The 23,791-nt window shown below is 44.3% G+C and overlaps 1 protein-coding gene across 1 annotated transcript in view; it reads right to left on the bottom strand.

Annotated features, from left to right (window-relative positions):
* The window catches only part of SLC44A3 (solute carrier family 44 member 3), an 82,354-nt gene that overhangs the window by 10,491 nt on the left and 48,072 nt on the right, over positions 1–23,791 (bottom strand). The window contains exons 11-12 of the mRNA XM_065877219.1: positions 16,118–16,274; positions 13,532–13,615 (exon numbers count right to left, since the gene is read on the bottom strand). Coding sequence (XP_065733291.1) covers positions 13,532–13,615; positions 16,118–16,274 — 241 coding nt within the window. The remainder of the gene's footprint in view (positions 1–13,531; positions 13,616–16,117; positions 16,275–23,791) is intronic.

The raw sequence follows: 23,791 nt of genomic DNA, 5'->3' as shown, positions 1-23,791 counted from the left end.
GCTGCTTGGATCAGTCCAAGAGCTCACTGCTCACCAGTTGCAAAAGTCCGGCGAGACGGCGAGTGGGGGAATCTGCCGGCCCCTCGGGGTTGGGACCAGGTGGGGTGGAGGCACTGTAAAGCCGGGTGCTCGGCAGTGCTGTCCTGTTGGCTCCTTTTAAATGTATTTCCTTTTTGCTTATTTTTTAGAGTAATGGCTTTAGCGTTTTCATGCTCATCATTAAAGAAAATCAAGCAACATAGAGACAAAGAAGAAAGCAAGAAAATCGCTCTGATCCCACCCCTCAGAAATAACCACTGCTCACATCACATGGACCTCACCCCAATGTTTCCCTGCAAAGATACACAGAAGGGAGGCAGACAGAGGGAGGAAGTATGGGCAGGCAAGCAACAGTTATAAAAATGGAAACAAAAAGTACAGTTTAAGTAAAAGCACGAACGTGAATTTGACTTCAGCAAAAGAAACTGAAACTGAAGGAATATTTGAATGTCAGACAAATGTATCTTCACACACAAGACCTAGGTTCCTAAAGAAAACTTTCTAAAATTATTATGAAAAACATTAAGAGGTTAGAGTGCTTATTTTGGTTTTTTTTTTTTTTTAACACTGTGGCTTAAGTTTCAGCAGCATGGATGGTGAAAGATGAGTTGTCTTATGCTTTCTCCCGCGTCCCGAATTTAGCGCATTTCGTTATTATTCTGACTTTGTCAGGCTTTGAACATCTACAGCCTCTTCTGTGGTGACGGCTTTAGTTACTTAATGGAGTGTACCCAGCACAGCTACTGTGCCTGCCGCCTTACATTCCTGCTCTGTGCCAGCTGCTCTGACGCTCTCCTGCAGGACGTGGCGGCGGGGTGGGATTCCTTGGCCAAGACGCCCTCCCTGTGAGGCTCGTGCTCATTGAATGGCTACAGGAAGATGCTGTGGCAAACCAAGAATGGCCTCCAAATAATACTTCTTCATGCAAAGCCAAATTCAATTCACCGGTACATTTGTTCCTTCAGTAGAATGTTAGGATTAAAAGGCTACCCCAGACGTCACCCAGGAAAACCCTCTCATTTTACTGATGAGGAAACGGAAGTCTCAACAGTCTAAGTGACCAGACAGAGGTAACCAAGATGGACATGAATCAGATATTCACAGCCACGCCCCTTCCTCCCCCAAATCCAGAAAAAGCCAAGGAGGCCACAGCATTTTGCTGAACTTGGCCATCATTGATGTGCTAGCAGAGTTCTGCCCTCCCAGTGAAAACCCAACAGGACAAGGATGTGATGCTTAGTGATGAGCAGGTCCTGGATACGGGGCTGCACAGCAAGTGCCGCCTGCCTCCCCACAGGCCCACAGAGGGCTCTCCCTGCGTCAACCTCACCCGACCTGGGTATAATCAGCGGAGGAAATGAGAGAGGCGAAGGGAGGCCTGGGCGTCCACAAGGCAAAATTAAAGTTGCAGCCTGTGAAACAGAAAATGCAGGGGACGGGAAATGCTCGTACTGTATATTGATCTTAGGCTTTATTAGAAAGAAGACTAAATGGACGGGCTGTCCCCTGTGAGTGAAGACCATTGGCTTCCTCTCCTCCTTACTCTTACTCTTGACAAGGAACTGCGGGCAGCACAATGAAGCCATTAAGGCTACAGACCTGGCGTCATATGGATCCCCACAGAGCAGCTAGCATTCTAGATAAGCTCTTCAGCCTCTGGGCCTCAGCTTCCTCATTTGTACAGTGGGGGTAATACCCACTTAACACACAGAGTCCTTGAGAGGACGAACTCAGACCGCATATGTAAAATGTGTACCAGGGTTCCTGGCAGACCCGCAAAACTCAATAAATGGCTATGCTATTTACAGACCTGAGAAGGTTGGTTCTTTAGTTAAGAGAAGTATCTCTCATTGGAAGCTCAGCCCGCGGAAACGGCAAGAGGGAGACGGAGGGCAGAAATGGGAATGTTTCCGTATATTGCACATCTGGGGGAATAACTTTTGAAGTCAGGTGTGTGTCCCTCCATGAACACACTGTTGATGGGTGTGGGGCTGGCGAAGCAACAGCCGACCTGTTAGGCTGCATGAGAAAGGCCTGCTGACAGAGAGCCTGGTAGTCGACTGAAAGGTCGCAGGCTGCTGGGAGTAATTACTGCTTTGTGCATGGCTTAGCTCAGCATGCAATGAAAACTCTTATAAGAAAAAGCATTTATTTAAAGACACTGGCTGGAACAACAGAACTCTTCTTTCTGAAGCTCCATAGACTATCAGCCCTTCCACTCTGGCCTTCTCTAACCACTGGCACTTCTGCTTGGAAAGCAGCTTTTCTTGCAGTCAGTCTTAGGTGTTGTTAGGGCAGCTCCAACAAGAAAGGGCAGCTCTTTGAGCTCGTATTTCCTTTTTCTTTATTGTCTCCCTGCTACTCTTAGCAGATGCTCCAGGCTCTGTGAAGGCAGCATGAAGCAGGGCTGGGCTGAGAAAGTAGGGGCTCATCCTTCCATCCACAGACGCGTATGGAGGGTGTGCCTCTACTAAGCTCAGGGCTGGGCACAGGCCGCTGAGCCAGACCGACAGGCTTGTGTTCTTGGATCTCAGGAAGTTTCTTTGTTGCCGCCTTGATGGAGGCAAGACGTGGGCATGGCCAGCAGGCCCAGAGGGCCCTTCTCACCCCCACTGAGATTCATCCTCATGAAGTCATCTGGCCTCAGCTGTCTCACTGCTTGGATGAATGCAAGTCTAGCAAATGCTTCTCTCTGCCTCACCCCTATGCCAGCTGAGGCCTTCTATAAAAGGCAAAAGGAGGGGGAAGATGAAACCATTTGAAGAGCATCGAAGACTGGATCCACTTGCTGAAACTTTTAGGAACTTTCTAGTCCTGCCTAGATAAGAATGCTAACTGAGCCAAAATTCTTAGTCACTTCCTCTCCTATTTTTCACAGACCTCGTTTCTGAAATGTCTATAGAGATGAGACTCTAAACGGAAGGAGGACTGTCCAGCTATCCCCAGTGTGTGTGTGATCGTTCACTTTGCTATCCTGACTTCTGTTTCGCTTCCCTCATGTATTTCCTCCTTTCTTGCCTTTCTGCCCACCTCATTCCCGCAGGACTCGGAGGCCCTGTGCTCATTCCCCCAGGTGACGGGAGGGAGCTGGGGTGGGGGGCAGGAGAAGACACCCAGTCTGCAACTCTTACTGGCTTTTGATTTCTAAAATTTTAACCTCTTCAGGCCCTTCCTACCAGTGGAGAAGGTGAAGGAAGGGGTTTCCCAACATGACCCGAGTCTGGGAGCAACAGGTGTGTGTGCAGGTCTTCCTCCACCCCCGGATTAGAAAATAAGACTCCCCTGCACTGGGGAAAGAAGCGGGGGAAGAGATCTGTGGGTCCTGACCAGGCGTCCAGCTCTGCTTTTTTTTAAGCAGAACACGGAACAGTGGCAAGACTCTAAAGGCGAGTGCCCGCTCCTAGGGTCTGAGTTTGCCAGGAGTGAGGGGGTTCCAGAGACATGGGGGGCTTTCATTGCTAAAACCAGAACAGTCCCAGACAAAGCAGGAGGGTTGGTTACCCTACCACTAGCACATCTAGGCAGACAGGGCCATAGGTGGCCTTCCAAAAGACTCCTGCTTCCCAAGCAGAGCTTGAAGGAGCCATGAAGATGGGAAGATGGATGTCTCAAGGGCAACCTGTGTGTACTAATGCCTGGGGCTACCTGATACCTCATATAACCCCATGGGGGGACAGCCCAAGAATAATGGATTAAACTTTCTGCCAGTCCAGTGGAATGGGAGTTCACAGACAGAAATTAGGTTGAGAGACATGATATAGTATTTCTTGCACATCTGAGATTGGGGATGAGGCTCACATCTGTGTGGAAGTCGGTCAGAGTCTGTCAGACTCTAGCTTTGAGCAGAACATGGAATCCGTAGCCACTGCACCAAAGTAGCTTTTATTCCCTTGACCACTGTGACTCACACCGCCTTCCTTTTTTTTAAAACATTTTTATGAACACATTCTCTAGTCTCTGGCCAACAATCACTACCTTCTCCCAACAAGTCTAATGTCTAAGACAAAGACAATTGGGGAGCGACAGCTGAGGACCGTATTCACAGTGTCTTGCTTAGAAGGGTATGGAAGGGGATGAAGCATGGGCTTCAGAGGTGGCCACTGTGACAATGACTCTGTTCCAGAAGCAGATGCAGATAAATGACATGAAGAAACCTGCTCTCCATCACGAGGAAGATTAGATTTGGGGTAGGAGCTATTTAATTGTTTAATTTCATTTCCCACACTAAATGAATTTGGGAAATGTCGAAACTAATCTACAGTCTTTCCATTTCTTAAGCACTTAGGGTAATGTTGAGAACTTGGATTGTGAAAGTTCTATCTTCCATTTGAACCAGCCCCCCACCCGGCCCCCACCCTGGCTGCCATCACAGATGATGGGCCAGCGTCGGTGGTAAGCATGGCGTCCACAGCAGACACTAGGCTGTGGATGAGAAGAACACAGGAGAAGCCAATGGGCAGCTGCCTCAGCCCCACGTGGAACACTGTCCATCAGAGCACAGTGTTTTCATGGGTCACCTGCTTCCTTACTTCTGGGGCAACTGAATTTTGCTGACCCAAAGATAGTTTTCATAGAAAGTTAAACACACAGGCAATCTCCCTCAGCATATTTGCAGCATACCTAGAGCATGTCATGAGAGGAAGAGAAGGACAAAGAAAATTAGGGTTTGCTTGATGTCCTGCATGGAGCTCAGACTTATGAGAGGAGTCTTACAGATAAGCAAATGGCGATTCCTTGGATCAGATGACCTTTTGAACCAGTGTTGTTGGAAACAGTCCCAGTTATCCTCCCTAGGCTGTGGCACAACTAACTACCCTTGAAAATGGGAATGAAGAGGAAGAAAATGAATGCTAGATGCAGAAGAGAGGGGGCCAAACCGATGTGCTATGCAGGGGATGTTTCCTTAACCTCGGGCCACAGTCATTTTCTGGTCATGGGTTTGGATTTGAGTACTGGCTTTCCCTCACCATCATCCTTTGTGAGGGGAAACTTAAGTCATTAAGTTCCCTGGACTGCAAGGACCAGAAAGGCTGCTCTTAGCAATTCAACTCCCCCCAACAAGTCATGAGTGCAGTGATTCTGGCTGAGGGCAGTGGGGAAGGAAAGGTGTTCTTGGAGAAGTTCCCTGTAGATGCTGATATACCCCTAGCTGAATAATAACCCCAGGAACCCAGCACTGCTCTAAGTGCACAGGATAGAATCAGAGCTTGTACACTTAGTGGGTTGATAACGATAATGACTCCCATTTATTCAGCACATACCTCGACATGCTAGGCACAAAACCAAGGGTTTTGCAAACATTATCTCTTTAATTATTTATAATAATCTTGGGAGACAGGCGTTGTTATACCCAATTTGTCTGGTACATGGTAGACTTCCAGTATGTGGTGAATAACTAAGCCTCTCCTTCCCCTCACAGAAGAAACTAACATTTATGGAGCACATACTAAGAGCCAGACACCACACCATGTTTATGTGTATTAGTTTAATTAACCCTCTCAGCTGCCTATGAGGTAGGTGTTAAGAACTTTGCTTTATATATGGGGAAACCAAGGCTAAGTAAGAGAGGTGAAGTGACCTGCCCAGGTCACTTGGAAGCTATGATCCAAACCCCGACCTGTCTGCCTTCTTCCCATTCCATCACACTGCTGGGAAATGAACAGAGGGTCCAGGTCCAGAGAGGGAGGACGGGGAGGAAGGAAGAGCTCTCATAAGAGGTGGACAAACATCTTCCAGAAGAAGGGGAGCGCTAAGGTGTAAGGAGAAGGGAGGATGCTTGGAGAAGGAAGCTGGAGGAGTGGTACCATTAATAAGAGGTGAGATCCCATCCTTCCCAGATCCAAGCATTCCCCACCCTCTGCCCTGTGAGCGTGGGCCCTGACTTCCATGTTGCCCAAGGGAGTGGGGTTATCTACGTAGAGTTCTGTTTATGAGGTGAGCTGGGGCAGCTCTCATCGGCATTCTGTGTACTGTGACATACTTGTTTGTCCCCAGTGTCTCAGTGAAGCTCGGGAGGGTTGGGGGAGAGAAGATGCAAGGTAGAGAAGAGGAGAACCAGAAAGAGCCCCGCCCACTGTGTAAGCCTGGTTGAAGCACTCAAGCCCTCTGGACCCCAGATTCTGCTGTAATGAAGGGCAGGGCTTCCATGATCTCTTAAGTTCTGGGGTCTGAGTTCCTCCCTGGGGAAGGGGTACCCTGGTGGACTGGTAAAGACCTGGTTTTAAATCCTGGTGGAGGGAACCCTGTGTTTGTATTTCCATGGCCATTCGTTCCCAGAGGAGGTAGATGACTTGAGGGACTTAAGGGTGAGTTTGGAGGGAAGAGTAGAGCACAGGCTGGCTCAGCCCTTTGTCATTGTCTTTGGGATCTACCTAGCACTGAGGACACACCTCCTCAGCTTCTCAGCTGAGTTTGCAGGGGAGACCCCAGGGGCAGGTCTACATTGTTGGCTGGGCCTGGGACAGGGTGAGTTGGTCTCTCCATTTCAAGGGTGAAACTTTAATAAGCTGCTCCTACACTGTATTTTACAACCCGGCCATTAGGTACTCAAGGTGATAGTTTTAATCTTCATCTGCTGTCTCTTGGGTCTCTCAGTTGTTCAGAACTTTACGAGGAATAGAGGATGACTTATTATGGCTCCCAAACCTTAACACTCAACTCTGTTACTTTCCTCCTGTCTAACCTGGAGCAGGTTGCTACTTAACCTCTCTGAACCTGTGTCATCATCTATCAAAAAAAGAAAAAGGATAATGATTGTACCTTTCTCACAGGATTATTTGTGAGGATGAAGGGAGTTAATACATGTAAAGCAGTTAGCATGGTGCTTGCGGCACAGAAGTGCCCAATAAGTGGTAGGAATTCCTGTCTTGAGGAGCTGCACGCCTTGGAGGGAGCCTAACAGTTGCCTCCCAAGAGGTTTTCTGATTAGCTGAGGGCCCCTTGCAAAACTCACCCTCCCTTCCCTATAGTGAGGCAATCATTCATTCGACGAACATTAACTGTTTCTCCGAGAAGGTAGAAGAATTTCAAGTTAGAAAGGACAGATGGCAGCTGCACACTGGGCCTTTCCCCAGAAGGAGAAGAGGCTGCTGAGGCCCATTTAGGGCAGAGGGCTTTAGGGTATAGGAAGTGAGCTTGAGCTCACCCTCTTGAGCCCCAAGCCTTGCAACACACCCACAGCAGGTGGGAGCCGGGCTCCAGAGAGGCTGCTCCCCAGGAAGCTACATAAAGCCACAGCGGTAAGCCCAGTAGCTCCTGAGCCACGCACCAGGAAACATGAGGATAGAGTTGGTTTTCTCCCAGACAGCCTGGGGTCTCTGACAAATAGGTGTCTCAATTCCTTTCTATCTAAAGTCAGGACAGTAGCATTTGCCACAAAGCAGCTGGGCTGTGAGGATTACCATCATCTAGAAATGGGCTTTAATGTAAACGATCACATTGACACACATGCGAGTTTCTTCTACAACATTCACACACGGAGGCATCTCTCCGGGGCTCTCAGCATCAGCTGGCTGCCCCAGAATAGCTCTAAGCCAGTCGGTGGGGGCAGGAGAATTCGGAACCGCCGCTGTCAGGGAAAGAACAGCTGTCTGCGTGCTCTGTGATGAGGCAATGTCAACTACACCAAGAGCTGTGTCCTCTCAAGAACCTTTACATCATTTTCATGATCGAGCTCGAGAAATTGCACAATATTCATGACTTTTCTTTTCTGAGCTGCATACATTTTTCTGGGGAGAGGAGAGGAGTCCCTGGAGGCCTGCCAGCTGGCTGACGATGAACCAAAATCAGACACGGAAAAGTTACCCAGTGCCTTTGCTCTTGATGGACTGTGAGAAAGAGAAGCATTGAAGTCGAGCTAACTGCAAAGGAAGTGGAGGGAGGAGAGAAGGCTTTGGGATATTACAGAGTCAAGTCTGCCACAAAGGCTTAGAAGACAGAGACCGACTTTACGTGCCCTGAAAAACAAGCACTGGCAGGCAGTGCGGGCTGGGGTGTAGGGGTGGGCTATGAAGCAGGGAGGGGAGAGATGTGTATATTCTCCTAGTAGCGGCAAGTTTTTCTCTGCACTGGACTCGACAAGATTATCTGGAGCCTTCCTGACCAGTATATTTGTTAGTTAGGAAGCCAGGAAGCTATGGGCATTTCAAATCAAATGCCAAGAGGCAATAATCTATGCATTTCTTGGTATCTCATATCTAGACGGACACCACAATAAAGCAGGCTGGCAGCTTGATGGGCTGCATTAAGGCAGATCTGACCAGGAGACACAGCAGAGATCCACTGGGCACCCAGCTACCCTGCATAATGGCCCACGGCAGAAACGGGAGGTGAAAGCTGCGGTACATTACTCTCCGCTGCTGAGAATGACCGAGGTGACCGGCATTTTACCAGCACCTCCTCACCCGTTCAATGTACTTATTGCTGTCACTACAGCAGCAGTGTTGGGAGAATCGCTGTAAGGGGATGCAGGTAGCGGTCCACTCACATTCTCAGTCCACTCAACAAAGATTCTGGAGGCTTGAGATCTGGGCAACATAAAACATCATTAACCTTTGTGATCCCCGGGTAAGTCCTCAACATGGATAAGAAAACCAACATTAAAAAAAAAAAAAAAGATCCTGCCATTCAGGACCCAGTGGGAGGACACATCCTGCCCCACATCCCGCACCAAGCGTGTCACGGATATGATGCGGCAACACGGTACCCGTGTGCCGCAGCTCTCGGCCGGCACCACGGCAAGGCTGAGCACGCCCCACGAGGACCTCAGATCATTTAAGCTGATCCTCTTCTGCAGAAGCTCAGTAAGGTGGAGGGATTCACCCAAGTTCCACAAAGACGTCAGAAGCCAACTGCTGCCTCACCTGACTAGGGGCTGCCTTTACCTAAGAGCTCCTCCCAGGAGACGGAATGGAAATCGTCGTTCTCAAACTTGTGTGACCTCAGCCCACTGCTCACTTCCTATACCCATTCCCACTTCTGCTGGAAGAACGAAGAATTGAAAAGGAACGCAATGCTCACCATGATAAAAGTACAACACATTAAACAAGAGCCAAATACTCACCAGAAGTAAGGTGGTAAACAAGGCAAGTATAACTGCAGTTGAATAACACAGCCAATCCAAGGCGATTCTGGTGGCACTCATAGCAAAGGGTTCCTTCCCCAGTCTGCAAAATCCCAGCTCTGCCTGGGCTCGTTCACAAGCATTGCATGGTCACCAGGCATCGCCCTGGCAGTCAGAGACATCTTAACAGAATTATGAATTTGAGTCCTCAGGAAACCAAGTAAAACATCAATGTTGGTTCATAAATGACACATTTCAGTAAGCTTTAAGTAACACACTACGCCCTTTATTGATCGGTAAAAAGCCTTTAGTTGTATGCGAAAATGAAAATCCATGAATTGAAGAAGAATGAATTTGCCTGTAAGAATTGAAGAAAGAACACTCTGGAATATTCAATCAGTTTGGAATCATCAGGAAGAGTCCTGTGGCCCACCAGTGGGTTTCAAACCTAGAGGAACACTGACCTAAAGCCACCATCAGCTCTGGGACAGACATCTGTGTCCTCCATGAACAAGACATGCACTCAGGGAGATATTTCCACGAGGAACCGTGCGTGGACCAAAAGAATAAGGGGCAGGCGGTTCCTGCCAAAGGGTTAGCCTCCAGAGTCCCATGAGGGGACTTCTCAGTCGGGCTCCTGGAAAGTGCTGGGAGGGAAAAGCTGCAGGATCTCCTAGTCTGAAAATCTCTGAGAACACCCAGGCCAGCTGGCCTCCCAGAAGCTTTGACACTGACTTGCCTGAGGGGAGGAGGTGGGCTCAGACCACCCTGACTAGTCTTTTCCACAGATGCAGCCTTCAACGCCTTCACTGTCCCCACACCTTTCCTGTCCTCCTCTCCAAAAGTCTGTCTGAAGCCAGGCTTGCTCAACAGCCAGCAACTGACTTGTCTGGACTCTGGCTTGGGCAGGCGCTCAAGCGATCCACCCCAGACAGTGGTTGTGACTCCCTCTCTGACTGCTTCAAAATGCACAGTAAGTATGGGCTTGGGTCCCAGAGGCAAGGCAGATATGGCTTCAAACGCTAGTTATGCCACTGACTAACTGTGTGCCCTCTCTAAGCCTCGGTTTCCTCATCTATAAATTGGAGATGACTATCTCAGGGGGCTGCAGTTAAAACTCAAAACTGATCCAATGCAGGGAAAGCGCTGAGCACACAACTAGCCATACAGTGAGTGCCAGGAGGCCATGGCTATTGTTGTCGCTCTCAGCCGGTGACCTCCGGTGGTGCTCTATGCTCACGCCTGAGAAATCCGACCTCTTCTGTGCAAGCACTCCTAATCATTAAGTCAAAGTACCTCCCCACACCAAGACTCCCCTTTCCTGAACTTTGCAGTCCTCATTCCAGCACATATTGTTCTTTAAACGTCTCATGCGAGTGCCTCGTGATCCTCCTCATTCCCCACGCTAGCTCGTCAGCTCCTTGAAGGCCTGGCTTGCTTTCTATTGACTCTGTTTCACCACAGTCCCCTCCCCCATTAACCTGGTTCAAATGGCTTGAATACAGCATAAACAAATAGATGCTGGATAAATAAATGTGTGAGGTGCACACACATAATATCTTCAGCTATCTACACATTTGGTATTTATGATGTAGAGAGACAAGTAATGAAAAATGATGGGATGTGGGATTTCATCCCCCACCCCGCAAGTGAATTACCGTGTGGCCTTAAGGCTTGGTGTCGACAAATGTGGCAACTGCTACCAGCCTCCCTCCCTCCCAGGACCGGTGAAGACGGATTAAGCTTTTAAGCAGCAATGCTGAAACACAGCTGGCTACTTGATCTTAAGTAACGTAGAGCATCTGGGTTCTGTTGGTAACAAATGGATCTCATTCTCTTCTAGCATTTCCCAGCTCCTTCTGCACAAAACTAGCAAAATAAAAAATACGCCTCAACTCTTATAAATCTGATTTCCAGAGCAAACCTTTTCCTAGCAACTCATTCCCGCGCCAGGAAATTTTTCAAGAGGCTAATCTAAATTCCTTCTCTCACTTTGAGCTCACTTTCCTTTGTCTACTGCCAAATGAGATCAACAATAGCTTTGACTACCATTATACAACAATTATCTTTATTCTTACAAATCTTTATTTCACGCTGCTTTCCAGTAGTTGATTTAGACTAGAGGCGACCTTTCCCTCCCCACCAATATTCACGGCACTTCTTTCTTTCTTCTCCATCCTTCCTTCTCTTCTTTCTCAGTCTCCTAAGCCTTAGGCCTCCCAGTGGTGCCCACATCAGCTGGCAGTGCCTAGTCCTGTAGGAGTCACCCCACGTTAAAGCTGCTCCGACAGCTGGTTTAGGCCCAGGCCTAGTGCACGGGCACCATGGACAGAATCCAGAAGACCTATCCCTGTTTGCAGCACTGATTCACTATGAGCTGGATCCTCGAGGCTCGCTGAGCCTTTCTGTGGTTCAGGGACAATCATTCCCACTGTAAATCTGTTATAGGGATTCCTCCCCTTTATAATGGTAATTATAGTGTGATTAAATCTAACACTACTTAGGATCTTGGAAACATTTTGAACTCCCCAAAGAAAAGGTACTGGGCTAATGTAAGGTGCTGAAACTTCAGAATGCAGCAAACACATCCCTTAGGATAAGAGGGCAGCGAAAACAAACATGAACATGGTATGAGACAGTGACTTTCAGACATGTTCAAGCAGCAGAGCCTGTCTTTACATGAAACCTTCAGTGGAATCCCACTCCTAAACCAGATAAAAATGGAGCTGCTCTGGTTGCAAGGCAGGGGTGGGTGCTGGTGGTGGTGCTGGTGGTGGTGCTGGTGGTGCTGGTGGTGGTGGTGCTGGTGGTGGTGCTGGTGGTGGTGGTGCTGGTGCTGTCGCTGGTGGTGGTGATGGTGGTGGTGGTGGTGGTGGTGCTATGGGCCCAGAACCCACCTTTCCTCCTCCTCACCCATTTCTTCCCCCTCCTGAGTGGTGGTCCCTGCCTCACCCACAGGGAGCCCCTAGGCTTCCATGGGGCAGTGAACGAGGGACATGGAAAGAACCTGAATTTACATAATACAATGAGGGCACTGCAACTCAACCTTCAGTTCTTAAAGGGCTATGTGGATAACATATTAGTATATCAACGGTCCCACTGCTTTTGTCTTTCTCATCTGTCTATATGTTTCTTAGCTTGATTTTCATGTAAGTATATTTTATCACAGTACTTTTTTGTAATGCATCTCAAAATCTTTGCGGAATAAGTTGGTATCTGGATTATGTGCACAGAGTTCTAGGAGAGAGAGGCTGGCATATTACACTGCAACAAGACAGTCATAGAGTTTGGCCTGACTTTGCTACAGGACCCACCATTCTGAAGGTGCCGTGGTATTTTACTGTGTTTTATACATACTGGCTTGAAGTGATCCAAGTGAAAACTAAATACACTCTAAAATGTATTCCAAGATTCTTAAGAAGAGCCTTAAATATAGGGTTTTACTACAAGACGACTACAGTCTCCCCAGAACAATGAAAGATATTCTTAATGCCACTTACAAGACATTAAACATAGATGGCCTCATTAGTCCCTTTACTGCTACTGGCAGATTTATTGGGAAGAGGGGCAATAATAAGAAGTACTTTTCTAAGTGAGACAAAGTATAAAACAGCCTGCTGACTTATAAAAATAATGCTTTGTGTAAATTTTACTAAGGGTTATTAAAATTTCCTAAATTATCTACAGAAAAATAAAACATATATTTAAATTTCCATCAGTTTGAAAGACTCAGGAGAAAAAAAATCTGAAATTCAAACAATCACAGTATGCAAGTTTTCTGATTTTCAAAGGAGTATTTATAGCTTGAAAGGGAAAGGCTGGCAAAATATATAAAAATTAGGGAGGCAATTCTTTTCCTATTTCAGGAAAATTATAGTTCTTGGAGAAGACAGTGAAAATTAGCTCTCAGTTGATACACACGCCTTGTGTTAGAGTTTCTAGAGCCCCCTCCTCTTTTTATTTCTGAAAAGAGAGACACTTTTCTTTCAGAATTTGAAGAATGGCATTAATGACCTAAAGTTCTAAGGTAAAGGTCTGCAAACTACAGCTGAGGAACTAGATCCATCAGACACAGAGTGCTTCCCTCTGGCCAGAGCTAAGAATAATTTTCACATTTTAAAAATAGCTGGAAAAATTCAAAAGAAGAAGAATATTTCTTGATACATGAAAAATACAAAATTCAGATTTCAGTGCCCATAGGTAAAGTTTTACTGGAACACAGTCAGGCCCATCCAGTTACACCTTGCCTATGGCTGTTTCTTGCTGCCGCGGCAGAGCTGAGTAGTCGGGACCCAAACTGAATGACCCAAAAGCTGAAAACTTTTACACAATCTGGCCTTTACAGAAAAATTGGCTAACCCCTGACCTAAGAGATGATGCCCACTGGCAGGCCCCTCCGTGTGTCCCTGGGGCACGTGGCAGGAGACATACCTGGTTGAAATGGCACAGGCATTTGTCAAGACACCGGAAGCAGCAGTAGCAGCATCGGGACACGCAACTCGACCAGGCACCGTGCTGCTGGGGTCAGGTTAAGAATGAAAGGATCAGTGTCAGAAACAACACAGGAAAGAGGTAAGCAGGCAGTTTCTGTGAACATACCGTGCTCCTACTTGGAGACGCACGTACCTGGGGAAGCACTGCAGCAGTTCTCGCTCGGTAGAGAAGTTCTTCTATTCTGTATATGCTACTCCTACTACTAATTATTATCATTTCTACTACTGGTGAGCACGATTTCTCTCCTGTGGGCTTACCTGTTAGGACTGCTGTTAACTTCAGCAGAAAGGGAAATGGGTTAGTCCATATTTACTAGCAAAGGTGAAGTAGACCTCCTGGTTCTAGTAAAAAAAAAAAGAATCAATCTCTCTTCCCTCTTCACCTTCCCCTAAGTGTCTTCAATTATAAACTCTGCTTTTTCAAACCAAAGTCTGTATTCATGAAAACTTCACATCCCTGAGACAATAAAAACTAATGCACTGTAGATACTAGTTACGTGTCCACATAAAAAAAGAGTCAGGTTTAAGTTTTTTGGAAATACATCCTATAGTGAGACTTTCAGGGCTAAAATTTCAGGGATAAATTAGTCCTTCGAAATATAACTTGAACTTGTGTATAACTCAGGAATGAATAATTTAACGAAACTTGTTGGGGGGAGGGGTGATTGAATGTGCCCAGACCCAGAGTGGAGGATCCCTGAAAACAATCCTGAAATAGTTCTCTTTGAGGACCCCAGGAATAACTCAGCCTTACATGGACATTTTCTTGTCTCAATGTTAATTCAATTGGATGAAATTTGACCTGGATACTTTTCAGCCTGGCCATGGTTGTAAATAAGCCACTTAATGTAAGAAGGGTCTCACAGTGGCCGTGTGAAATGTTTAACTTGTAGGTACAGTATGGGGCTGTAAAGCTGCTTAGGAAGACCTTTTTTTTTTTTAACCTAAGAAAGGACACACACACACACACAAAAAAGGGACACATTTCTCCAACAGTGACACCACTAAAAGGGAGTTTGGCCCCTTAGTCCTTACGGGATCTGGCAAGTGATAAATAACCTTTTAGACCTCTGCCGGAGAGGATGACCCAGTAACTTCTCTTTCAGATTTATGGAGGCTGTTTCCCCAAAGAATTTAAGGTGTCTAGCTCTAGGGGAGATAGTTAGTCCCCTACTGCTCATTAATTTGTGAGTATCTATTACTAATGCATACATATACCTGTAATACCTAAATACGAATATATTTAATATATATAAACTATATGAATATATTTAAAACAAAAAAGCTGCTCTGGTCTTCAAGAAATCCTTCTCCTATGTTTCCTAAGATTGAAGGATCAATTTCAAAATGCAAGAGCTGGAGTAGCTTGATTTGCCCTGCATGTGCAAATGCTTCTTCAAGTCACAGACATGTAGCTAAGCAGTACTTCAACAGAAATACAAGAAAATACTCCCTGATCAGGGGCAACGGTTTAGCATGCATTTCAAGATGAGGAAGCTAGATAATTTTATGCGAAATTCAATCAATTGTTCCTAATTAATATACTAATCTTAAATCTTGATTACAGACTTAAATATCAACAATTCAGATCTCTGCTTAAAAGAGCAAACAAAAACAATTCTAAAGTATAATTATGAACCCACAGGTAAAACTTCCCCAATTAACTAAGAGCACACACGTATACCTAAAAGGTTGGACTCATGTACGTTTGAGAAACTCTGACCAAGTCACCAACGCTGAGGTGGGGATGGGGTCGAGATTAACATTGTGTGAGAACAGAAAAGTTGGGGAAAATCCAACCTTCCCTTGTTTGGCAGGCCAGAAATACCATGAGAACAGCTGTTTTCCTGGTGTTTTGGTTTCCACTGCCATTCATAACCAAATGTGCATGGAAATAAAAACCAGGGAGGAGAAAAAACCCCAGGCACAAAAGCTCCACAGTTTTCTGTCTTTGGAGCTGAGATTGAGGTCAGCTTGCCCATTTCTAACTATCAAGCACGTGCGTGTGTGTGTGCACGCGCACGCACACACACACACACACACACACACACACCAGCAACTTCCCAGGTCACTGTCCAGAAAACACAAAAGGTGGGGAATATTTTAGCATTAAAACAGAAACAAACAAACATTATTCTTATCTTATAGTGTATTTTTCTTTCTTTAAAAAAGAAAGCATGATAAATGTCCGTAAAAACTTGCTTAAATTGCATGGTAAGAATTCCTCCCATTTGTTCAGCATTTAAATAAGAAGGAAAACCAGCAAACTCAGAGCTATGCCCTCTCCACCCCACCTCTGCCACCACATTGGAGAAAATCCAACAAACAAAGCTATGAACAAAACAGGGACCGGGACAAAAAGATTGCTGGGGGTGGGGGGATGGGACCTGAAGAACACTAGAGCTTTCTGAACGGCCACTGGCACAGGTCACATTCCTGTCCCGGGACCCAGTGTAGTTTTCCAGCGATTAACTTTTCTGTAACCCAAACACGGAGCGCACTCTGTTTTAGGGTGCTGCCTTACCTTCTCTTTCAGAGTGTTATAGATGTACATGAGAACGGCTCTTGGCATCCTCACCACAGTGATTAAAAATGACCCTTTGACAACTGTTCCCTGATGGTAGCAGAAAAGAATGGAGAGAGATGAAAGGATCGGGCGATCAGGAGGGTCATTTTTATTTCTGGGAACAGGAGAAAAAAAGACAGCATTTAAAAAACACTATTTAGAAAGAAATGAGAAACTTCTCTCTGGTTCAAATCATCTGTGGTACTAACAATTTAGAAAGCAGGGATGCCATCCGCATTTGGCAAGTTTTTTACACTCCTTGGTAGCTAAGGTTAAATGATTTCTTGGACGAAGTTAATTCCATTTGGTGGCGCTCAATGTTACAAACATGGAACAGAAAATTAAAAAAAAAATACTGATGAGTTAAACAAGTTTTCCTCTTTACCACGCCTACCACCTCCACCAATCCATTAAATTGCGTACTGATCCCATTTTCATTTTCAGAAGTTTAATTATATAATAGTCCCCAAGGTTTAAATTACACACGTGCATCTGTAAATATTGCCAGTATTAGCTCGGTGATGAAAATCACCACCAAATCACATGACCAAGATTGGCAGCCAGAGAGGAACCAGCTTACAGCGAAGGGAGGAAACGTTCTGGCTTTCACACAGCTCCAAGCTCCTGAAACCCAGCTGATTTCTGCTCTGCTCTGTAAAGGTCACTTCACTGTGAATCATTTACCGGACTTGTCATGACAAAGCTCTCAAGAATGCAAAAGTCAGTTTCACAGGCAGGAAAAAAAGTGAAAAAGAACAGAATGGGCATATCCCCTACCCAAGCCTGAAAGATGAAACAAAGAAGGGAGGGCTGATGCAACCCCTCCCCCGACACTGATGCCAGTTCTAGAAAATGAGGCCCCTTCCGAAAAGCCACTTCACTGATTCCAAGTGAAGCTTGCTTTCTTCATAATGGATTATTCTACAACTTGTTCTGGTTGCTAATAAGTCACTATGAATTCAGGTTTTGACAAGAATCTAGGTTTTGAGGGAAGAAAAGGAAATTGGCCAGAAATGTTTCAAGAGTTGGCAACAGGCGTATTTTGCTGTTACTTAAATCATCCAGGAAGGAATAGAGAATATGAAAGTAATATTGCGAGCAGAATAACTGCAATCCAGTTGTGCCACAAAAAGGGCAATGTGTGTTTCAACTCAATATTGTTGAAAATAGGAAATACCAGGGAAGCTATTGCTGATATGAATTCATTTAGATCTGATAAACTAGAAAAGTAGCACAGCCAGGAAAATCTGACACATTTTTTTTTTCCTTTTCCTCATTCTTTTTTTTAGAAGGAAGAATGTTTACTTTCCCATTTAGGAGATGGATGTGCCTTAGAACGTATTATGGTGCTCAAGAGGGGATGCAGAGAGAAGAAGGCAGCACCTGCTTTCCATCTGGTAGGGAAACAAAGGATTCACAGGCCACTGTGAACTGGGCCTTGGGGGCTGGTCCTCCAGGTACTGAAGTTTGGGGTTAGGCACCTGCTTTCCAAGGCTTTGCTTGGATGGGATTATCCATTTCAGGACGAGGAGTGTCTGCACTGTCTGGACTGCCCTCATCCATGTGGCATCCCAGTGATGGCTCCAGCAGCTCCAGGGCTTGGCTGGAAGAAGATGTAGACATTCCAGAAGCTGAGTTACCACGTGAGAGAGAAAATCTGAAAAGAAGGCCAGCTTGTGGAGCCAGGAGTCACTCAATACCCGCCCTGAGAACTATAACGCCACCCTACAGGGAAAGGTCAATCAGTGGAGGGTCTTGGAGTCCCCGCTTTCTCTCCCTAGACCTTTATTCCATGTTCAAAGGTAACATCATCTTATCATCCCTCCTCCGCTATGCATGTAGCTGGGGCCTTCACCTCTGTTACCTTCACAACCAGCAAAAACTGCCTTCAGGAAGAGGCTCTGATTACACCTGGTGAAGCTTAAACTGAGACTTCACCGTATTTTGAGAACTGGCGTTCGGGACTGCAGTGCAGCGAGGGGTGTATTGGGCAGCTCAGTGATGGGCTTGTGAGGATGCTAGGGCCTCCCGTCAGGCCTGTGCCTCTGTCTCTAGGGAGTACTACATGCTGAGCATCTTCCACTGGGTTCTGTGGGTGGTGGCAGTAGGAAGACCCCGGGCAGTGTGAGAGAGCAGGAGACTCGAGGATGCGCCCCACACGCCTAGCTCCCCTACTTTTAAACTTGTGGCTGCTGAGTGCTAAAGGTGCCTGGCCCTGTGCAATGGAGCCAGGGCCCCAGGACACTGCATCAGCTCAAGTCACTGGACAAAGCATTTAATGGTTCCATTCATCCAAGTCTGTAGCACCTCTGGGCCATGGTACATAAGTGCTGTTTTGCAACTACTGTTTGCTGGGACAGTAGAGCATAAGTCGAATCCAGCAACTTCGGGGTCCTAGACGCACGTTTTAGCTCCGGTTAGATCCAGCCTAGTGCTCACTGAGAACTCTTCAACAGTATGGAAAATTCATTTTGTGCTATGGCTCCTGGACAAGGACTGGACTGCACAGGATGGATGGATGGCCTCCAGTGTCAACCTGGTCCTGAGCAAAGGAACATGGTGTGTCCCTGCAGAGACCTTGTCCTTTCCTGATATTTCTTTCAGCAAAACTACTGCAAGATGGGATTGTGATGACTGTGGGGAAGCTGTGAGATTCATCTTTCCAGTCTCAAAGAAAATGGAAGCTCTTTGCTGTGAAGAACAGGTCCTTGGCAGCTCTTCTCAGGGTTAGGAAACTCATCTGTCTCCTACCTAAATTCCTTAGGCTCCGCTGTGATTCCACTTCCTCACTTCCTCCTCAGCAAATCCAAAGCAGCTGGAAACCATCTTTTGTATAGTTGCAAACGATGAAGTCATGCCTCATGCATCCCTTCTCCAAACTGAGCGGTGCTGGTTCCTTCCTATCACATCTCAGCCACATCTTTATGGCTCTCAGTTGACCCCTCTTCAAGCAAATGGTTGTAAGAGGGAAATTACATAGGTTGCCCATGTCCTGGTACTTGATGGTCTTTGTATGAACTCTTCAGCCCTCTTACTGCTTAAATGAATGACAGAGATGAATGCACTCTGGCTATATTTAATCCTCACCCTGAGTGCAGGCTAGAACATGAGATTAAAGAATTGTGAGCCCTGAGATAAAGAAAAACCTTGAGGTTTCAAAATTAGCACACAGTCAAAAAGAATGCAGAACTCTTTAATAAATGAAATAGTAGTGCTAAAAATAAATCAGCATGCATTTTACTTTGAATTAGTTTGTTTATTTTTATCAAATATATGAAATATCTTAAAAAGTCAAATAGTACTGCTAGGCGTAACAGGAAAAACAACAGTTTTCTTTCCCCACCACTAATTTTCTCTCCCTGGAGGTAATATTTTAGCTGTTTCTTCTGGAACTCACCCTCACACTTCTAAATTACTTGTTCTTACTGCTATTTCTTGATTTTTTTTTTTCAGCCTCAGAGACTGTCAACCGACTTCCCACCGTGGAAGATGCAGGTTTTATTCTCCTACACAGCCTAAACTCCCCAACACGCTCATTTTCCCATCCTTCTTCTTCTCAACATAATTACACTGAAGTTTTTAATGTTTTTTTTCCAGCTTTATTGAGATATAATTGACATATAACATGATGTAAGTCCAAGGTACACAATGTGTTGATTCGATCCACTTATATATTGAAAAATGATTACCACCATAGCGTTAGCTAACACCTCCATCACCTCATATATTTAACCATTTCTTTTTTGTGGTGTGAACATTTAAGATCTACTCTTTTAGCAACTTTCAAGTATATAATACAGTCTTATTAAGCATAATCACCATGCTGTACATTAGATCCCCAGAACTTATTCATCTTCTATCTAGAAGTTTGTACCCTTTAACCAGTTATCTCCCCTTTCCCCTACCCCCAGCCCCGGTAACCACCATTCTACTCTGTTTCTGTGAGTTCAGCTTTTTTAGATTCCACATATAAGTGATATCATCCAGTAACTGTTTTTCTGTGAATTATATCACTTAGCATAATGCCCTCAAGGTCCATCTATGTTGCTGCAAATGGCAGAATTTCCTTCCCGTGGCTGAATAATATTCCATTATATATACCACATCTTCTTTATCCATTCACCTTTCGATGGACACTTAGGTTGTTCCCATACCTTGGCTACTGTGAATAGTGCTGCAGTGAACATGGGAGTGAAGGTATTTCTTCAAGATAATTTTTTTATTTCCTTTGGATATACACATAAGAAGTGGGATTGCTGGACTGTATAGTAGTTCTGATTTTAATTTCTTGAGGAACCTCCATACTGTTATACTGCTTCCATAATTGCTGTACCAATTTACATGCCCACCAACAGTGCACAAGGGCTCCCTCTTTTCTACATCCTTGCCAATAGTTATCCCTTGTCTTTTTGATGACAGACATTCTGACAGGTATAAGGTGATATCTCATTGTGGTTTTGATTTGCATTCCCTGATGATTAGTGATGTTGAGCACATTTTCATGTGCCTGTTGGTTATTTGTATGTCTTCTTTGGAAAAGAAGTTCAGTTCCTCTGCCCATTTTTTAACTGGATTTTTTTTTTTGACTATTGAGTTGTGTGAGTTCTTTATATATTTTGGTTTTTAGCAGCTTATCAGACATACAATTTGCAAATATTTTTTCCCATTCCATAGGTTGCCCTTTCATTTTGTTGACTGGTTCTTTTACTGTGTAGAGATTTTTAGTTTGATGTAGTCTCACTAATTTTTGCTGTTGTCGCTTGTGCTTTTGGTGTCATATTCAAAAAATCATTTCTAAGACTGATGTCAAGGAGCTTTTCCCTTATGTTTTCTTCTAGGAGTTTTATGGTTTTAGTTCTTATGTTTTAAGTCTTTAAACCATTTTGAATTAACCTCTGTGAACAGTGTAATACAGAGGTTTAATTTTATTCTTCTTCATGGGGTTATCCAGTTTTTCCAGAACCATTTATTGAAGATATTAACCTTTCCCCTTTCTGGGATCTCAGTTCTCTTCTATTGATTTATGGGTCTATTTTTATGCCAGTACCATACTGTTCATATAGTACCATACAATACTATAGCTTTGTTGTATAGTTTGAAATCAGGAAGTATGATGTCTCCAGGTGTGTTCTTCTTTCTCAGGATGGTTTTGGCTATTTGGGATCTTTTGTGACTCCATACAAATTTTAGGATTCTTCTTCTATTTCTGTGAAAAATATAATTGAAATTTTGATAGGGAATGTATTAAATCTATAGATGGCTTTGGGTAATATGGATATTTTAACAATATTAATTCTTCTGATCCATGAACACAGGATATATTTCCATTTGTTTGTGTCTTTCTTTCATCAGAGTCTTGTACTTTTCAGTAAACAGATCTTTCACCTCCTTAGTTAAATTTATTCCTAAATCTTTTATTGTTTTTGATGCTATTGTGAATGGGATTGTTTTCTTTATTTCTTTTTTAGATATCTTGTTGTTAGAGTATAGAAATGCACCCATTTTCTGTATGCTGATTTTGTATCCTGAAACTTTACTGAATTCATTGATTTAGTCTGTTTTCTGATGAAATCTTTAGGATTTTCTATATATAAGATCATATCATCTGCAAACAAAGGCAATTTTACTTCTTCTTTTCTGATTTAGATACATTTTTTCCCCCCTTTTTTCTTGCCTGATTGCTCTGGCTAGGTCTTCCTGTACGGTGTTGAATAGAAATGGTAAGAGTGGGCACTCTTGTCTTGTTTCTGATCTTAGAGAAAAAACTTTCAATCTTTCACCACTATGTTTTAGTTAATGTTTAGGGTTTACATTATCAGTACATAAATAAAATAAAATCAGTACATAAAAAAAAATACAACTGATCCAAACAGTGTATTCTGATTATATTTCCTTTTCTGTACAACTTTTGGTTTTTCCTTAAGTTAATAATGTGTTACATTTTTTATTTGCTTGGTTTTCCATGGACTTCACCAAATGCTTCACCAAAGTATAAATGTTTTCTCCACATATTCAAACAACACATCTGATATTCTCTCAGTTTGCTTTTTATTTTTCCTTGGAGACATCCCTCCTGGAGCCCACTGCTCTCCAGCTCCTCCTTGGACTGGTTGTGCTCTATACCTGCTGACTAGCTACCCTCCTGGGGATTCCCTTCTTTTCTTCACTGTGTTGGAGCCCATTTCCTGAAACTCATGTTTTCCTCCCTGGCTTACTCATTAGTTTCAGTGGAGAAAGGATGTGGGGAGGAAATCTTTTGGGATGTTGTATACCTGAACAGGACTTTATCCTCCTTTACCCTTGACTGATAGTAGGAGTAGGTCTAGAATTCTAGGTTGGAAATAATCTTTCCTTAGAATTTTGACAGCCTTGTCCTACTGTCTCCCTGCTTCAGAGTTGCTGTTGAACATCAGATCTCATTCTAGTTTTTTTTTTAAGTTTAACTTTACTTTTTATTCAAGTACAGTTGATTTACAATATTAGTTTCAGGTGTACAACACAGTGATTCAATATTTTTAAAAATTATACTCCATTAAGGTTATTATAAAATATTGGCAGTATTCCCTGTGTTGTACAATATATCTTGTAACTTATTTATCTTATACATAGTAGTGTGTACCTCTTAATTCCCTATCCCTACCATAACCCTCTCCACTTCCCTCTCCCAAATGGAAACCACTAGTTTCTTCTCTAAATCTGTAGGTCTGTTTCTGTTTTGTTATAGTCATTCATTTGTTTTATGTTTTAGATTCCACATGTAAGTGATAACATATAGTATTTGTCTTTCTCTAATTTATTTCACTAAGTATAATCCCCTCCAGGTCCACCCATGTTGTTTCAAAATAGCAAAATCTCATTCTTTTTTATGGCTAATATTCCATTGTATAAATATACCACATCTTCTTTATCCATTCATCTACTGATGGACACTTAGGTAGCTTCAATATCTTGGCTGTTGTAAATAATGCTGCCTCAACACTGGGGTGCATATATCTTTTGGAATCAGTGTTTTCATTTTCTTTGGATGTATACCCAGCAGTGGAATTGTGGGATCATATGGTAGTTCTATTTTTAGTTTTTTTTTTTTTTTTTTAAATGAAGCAATTATTTAGTCTGTAATTAAAAATCGCAGCAATTTATTTATTTATTTTGCGGTATGCGGGCCTCTCACTGTTGTGGTCTCTCCCGTTGCGGAGCACAGGCTCCGGACGCGCAGGCCCAGCGGCCATGGCTCACGGGCCCAGCCGCTCTGCGGCATGTGGGATCTTCCCGGACCGGGGCACGAACCCGTGTCCCCTGAATCGGCAGGCGGACTCTCAACCACTGCGCCACCAGGGAAGTCCTATTTTTAGTTTTTTAAGAAACCTTCATACTGTTCTCCATAGTGGCTGCACCAATTTATATTCCCACCAACAGTGTACTTGGGTTCCCTTTTCTCCATGTCCTTGCCAACATTGGATATTTGTGGTCCTTTTGACTACAGCCATTCTGACAGGTGTGAGGTGATCTCTCATGGTCTTGATTTGCATTTCTCTGATGATTAACAATGTTGGGCACCTTTTCATGTGCCTGTTGGCCATCTGTATGACTTCTTTGGAAGAATATCTATTCAGGTCTTCTGCCCATTTTTAA

The sequence above is a fragment of the Phocoena phocoena genome, chromosome 1 (genome assembly GCF_963924675.1).
Source record: "Phocoena phocoena chromosome 1, mPhoPho1.1, whole genome shotgun sequence".
Lineage (NCBI taxonomy): Eukaryota > Metazoa > Chordata > Mammalia > Artiodactyla > Phocoenidae > Phocoena > Phocoena phocoena.
This window is presented reverse-complemented; position numbering and strand designations above follow the sequence as displayed.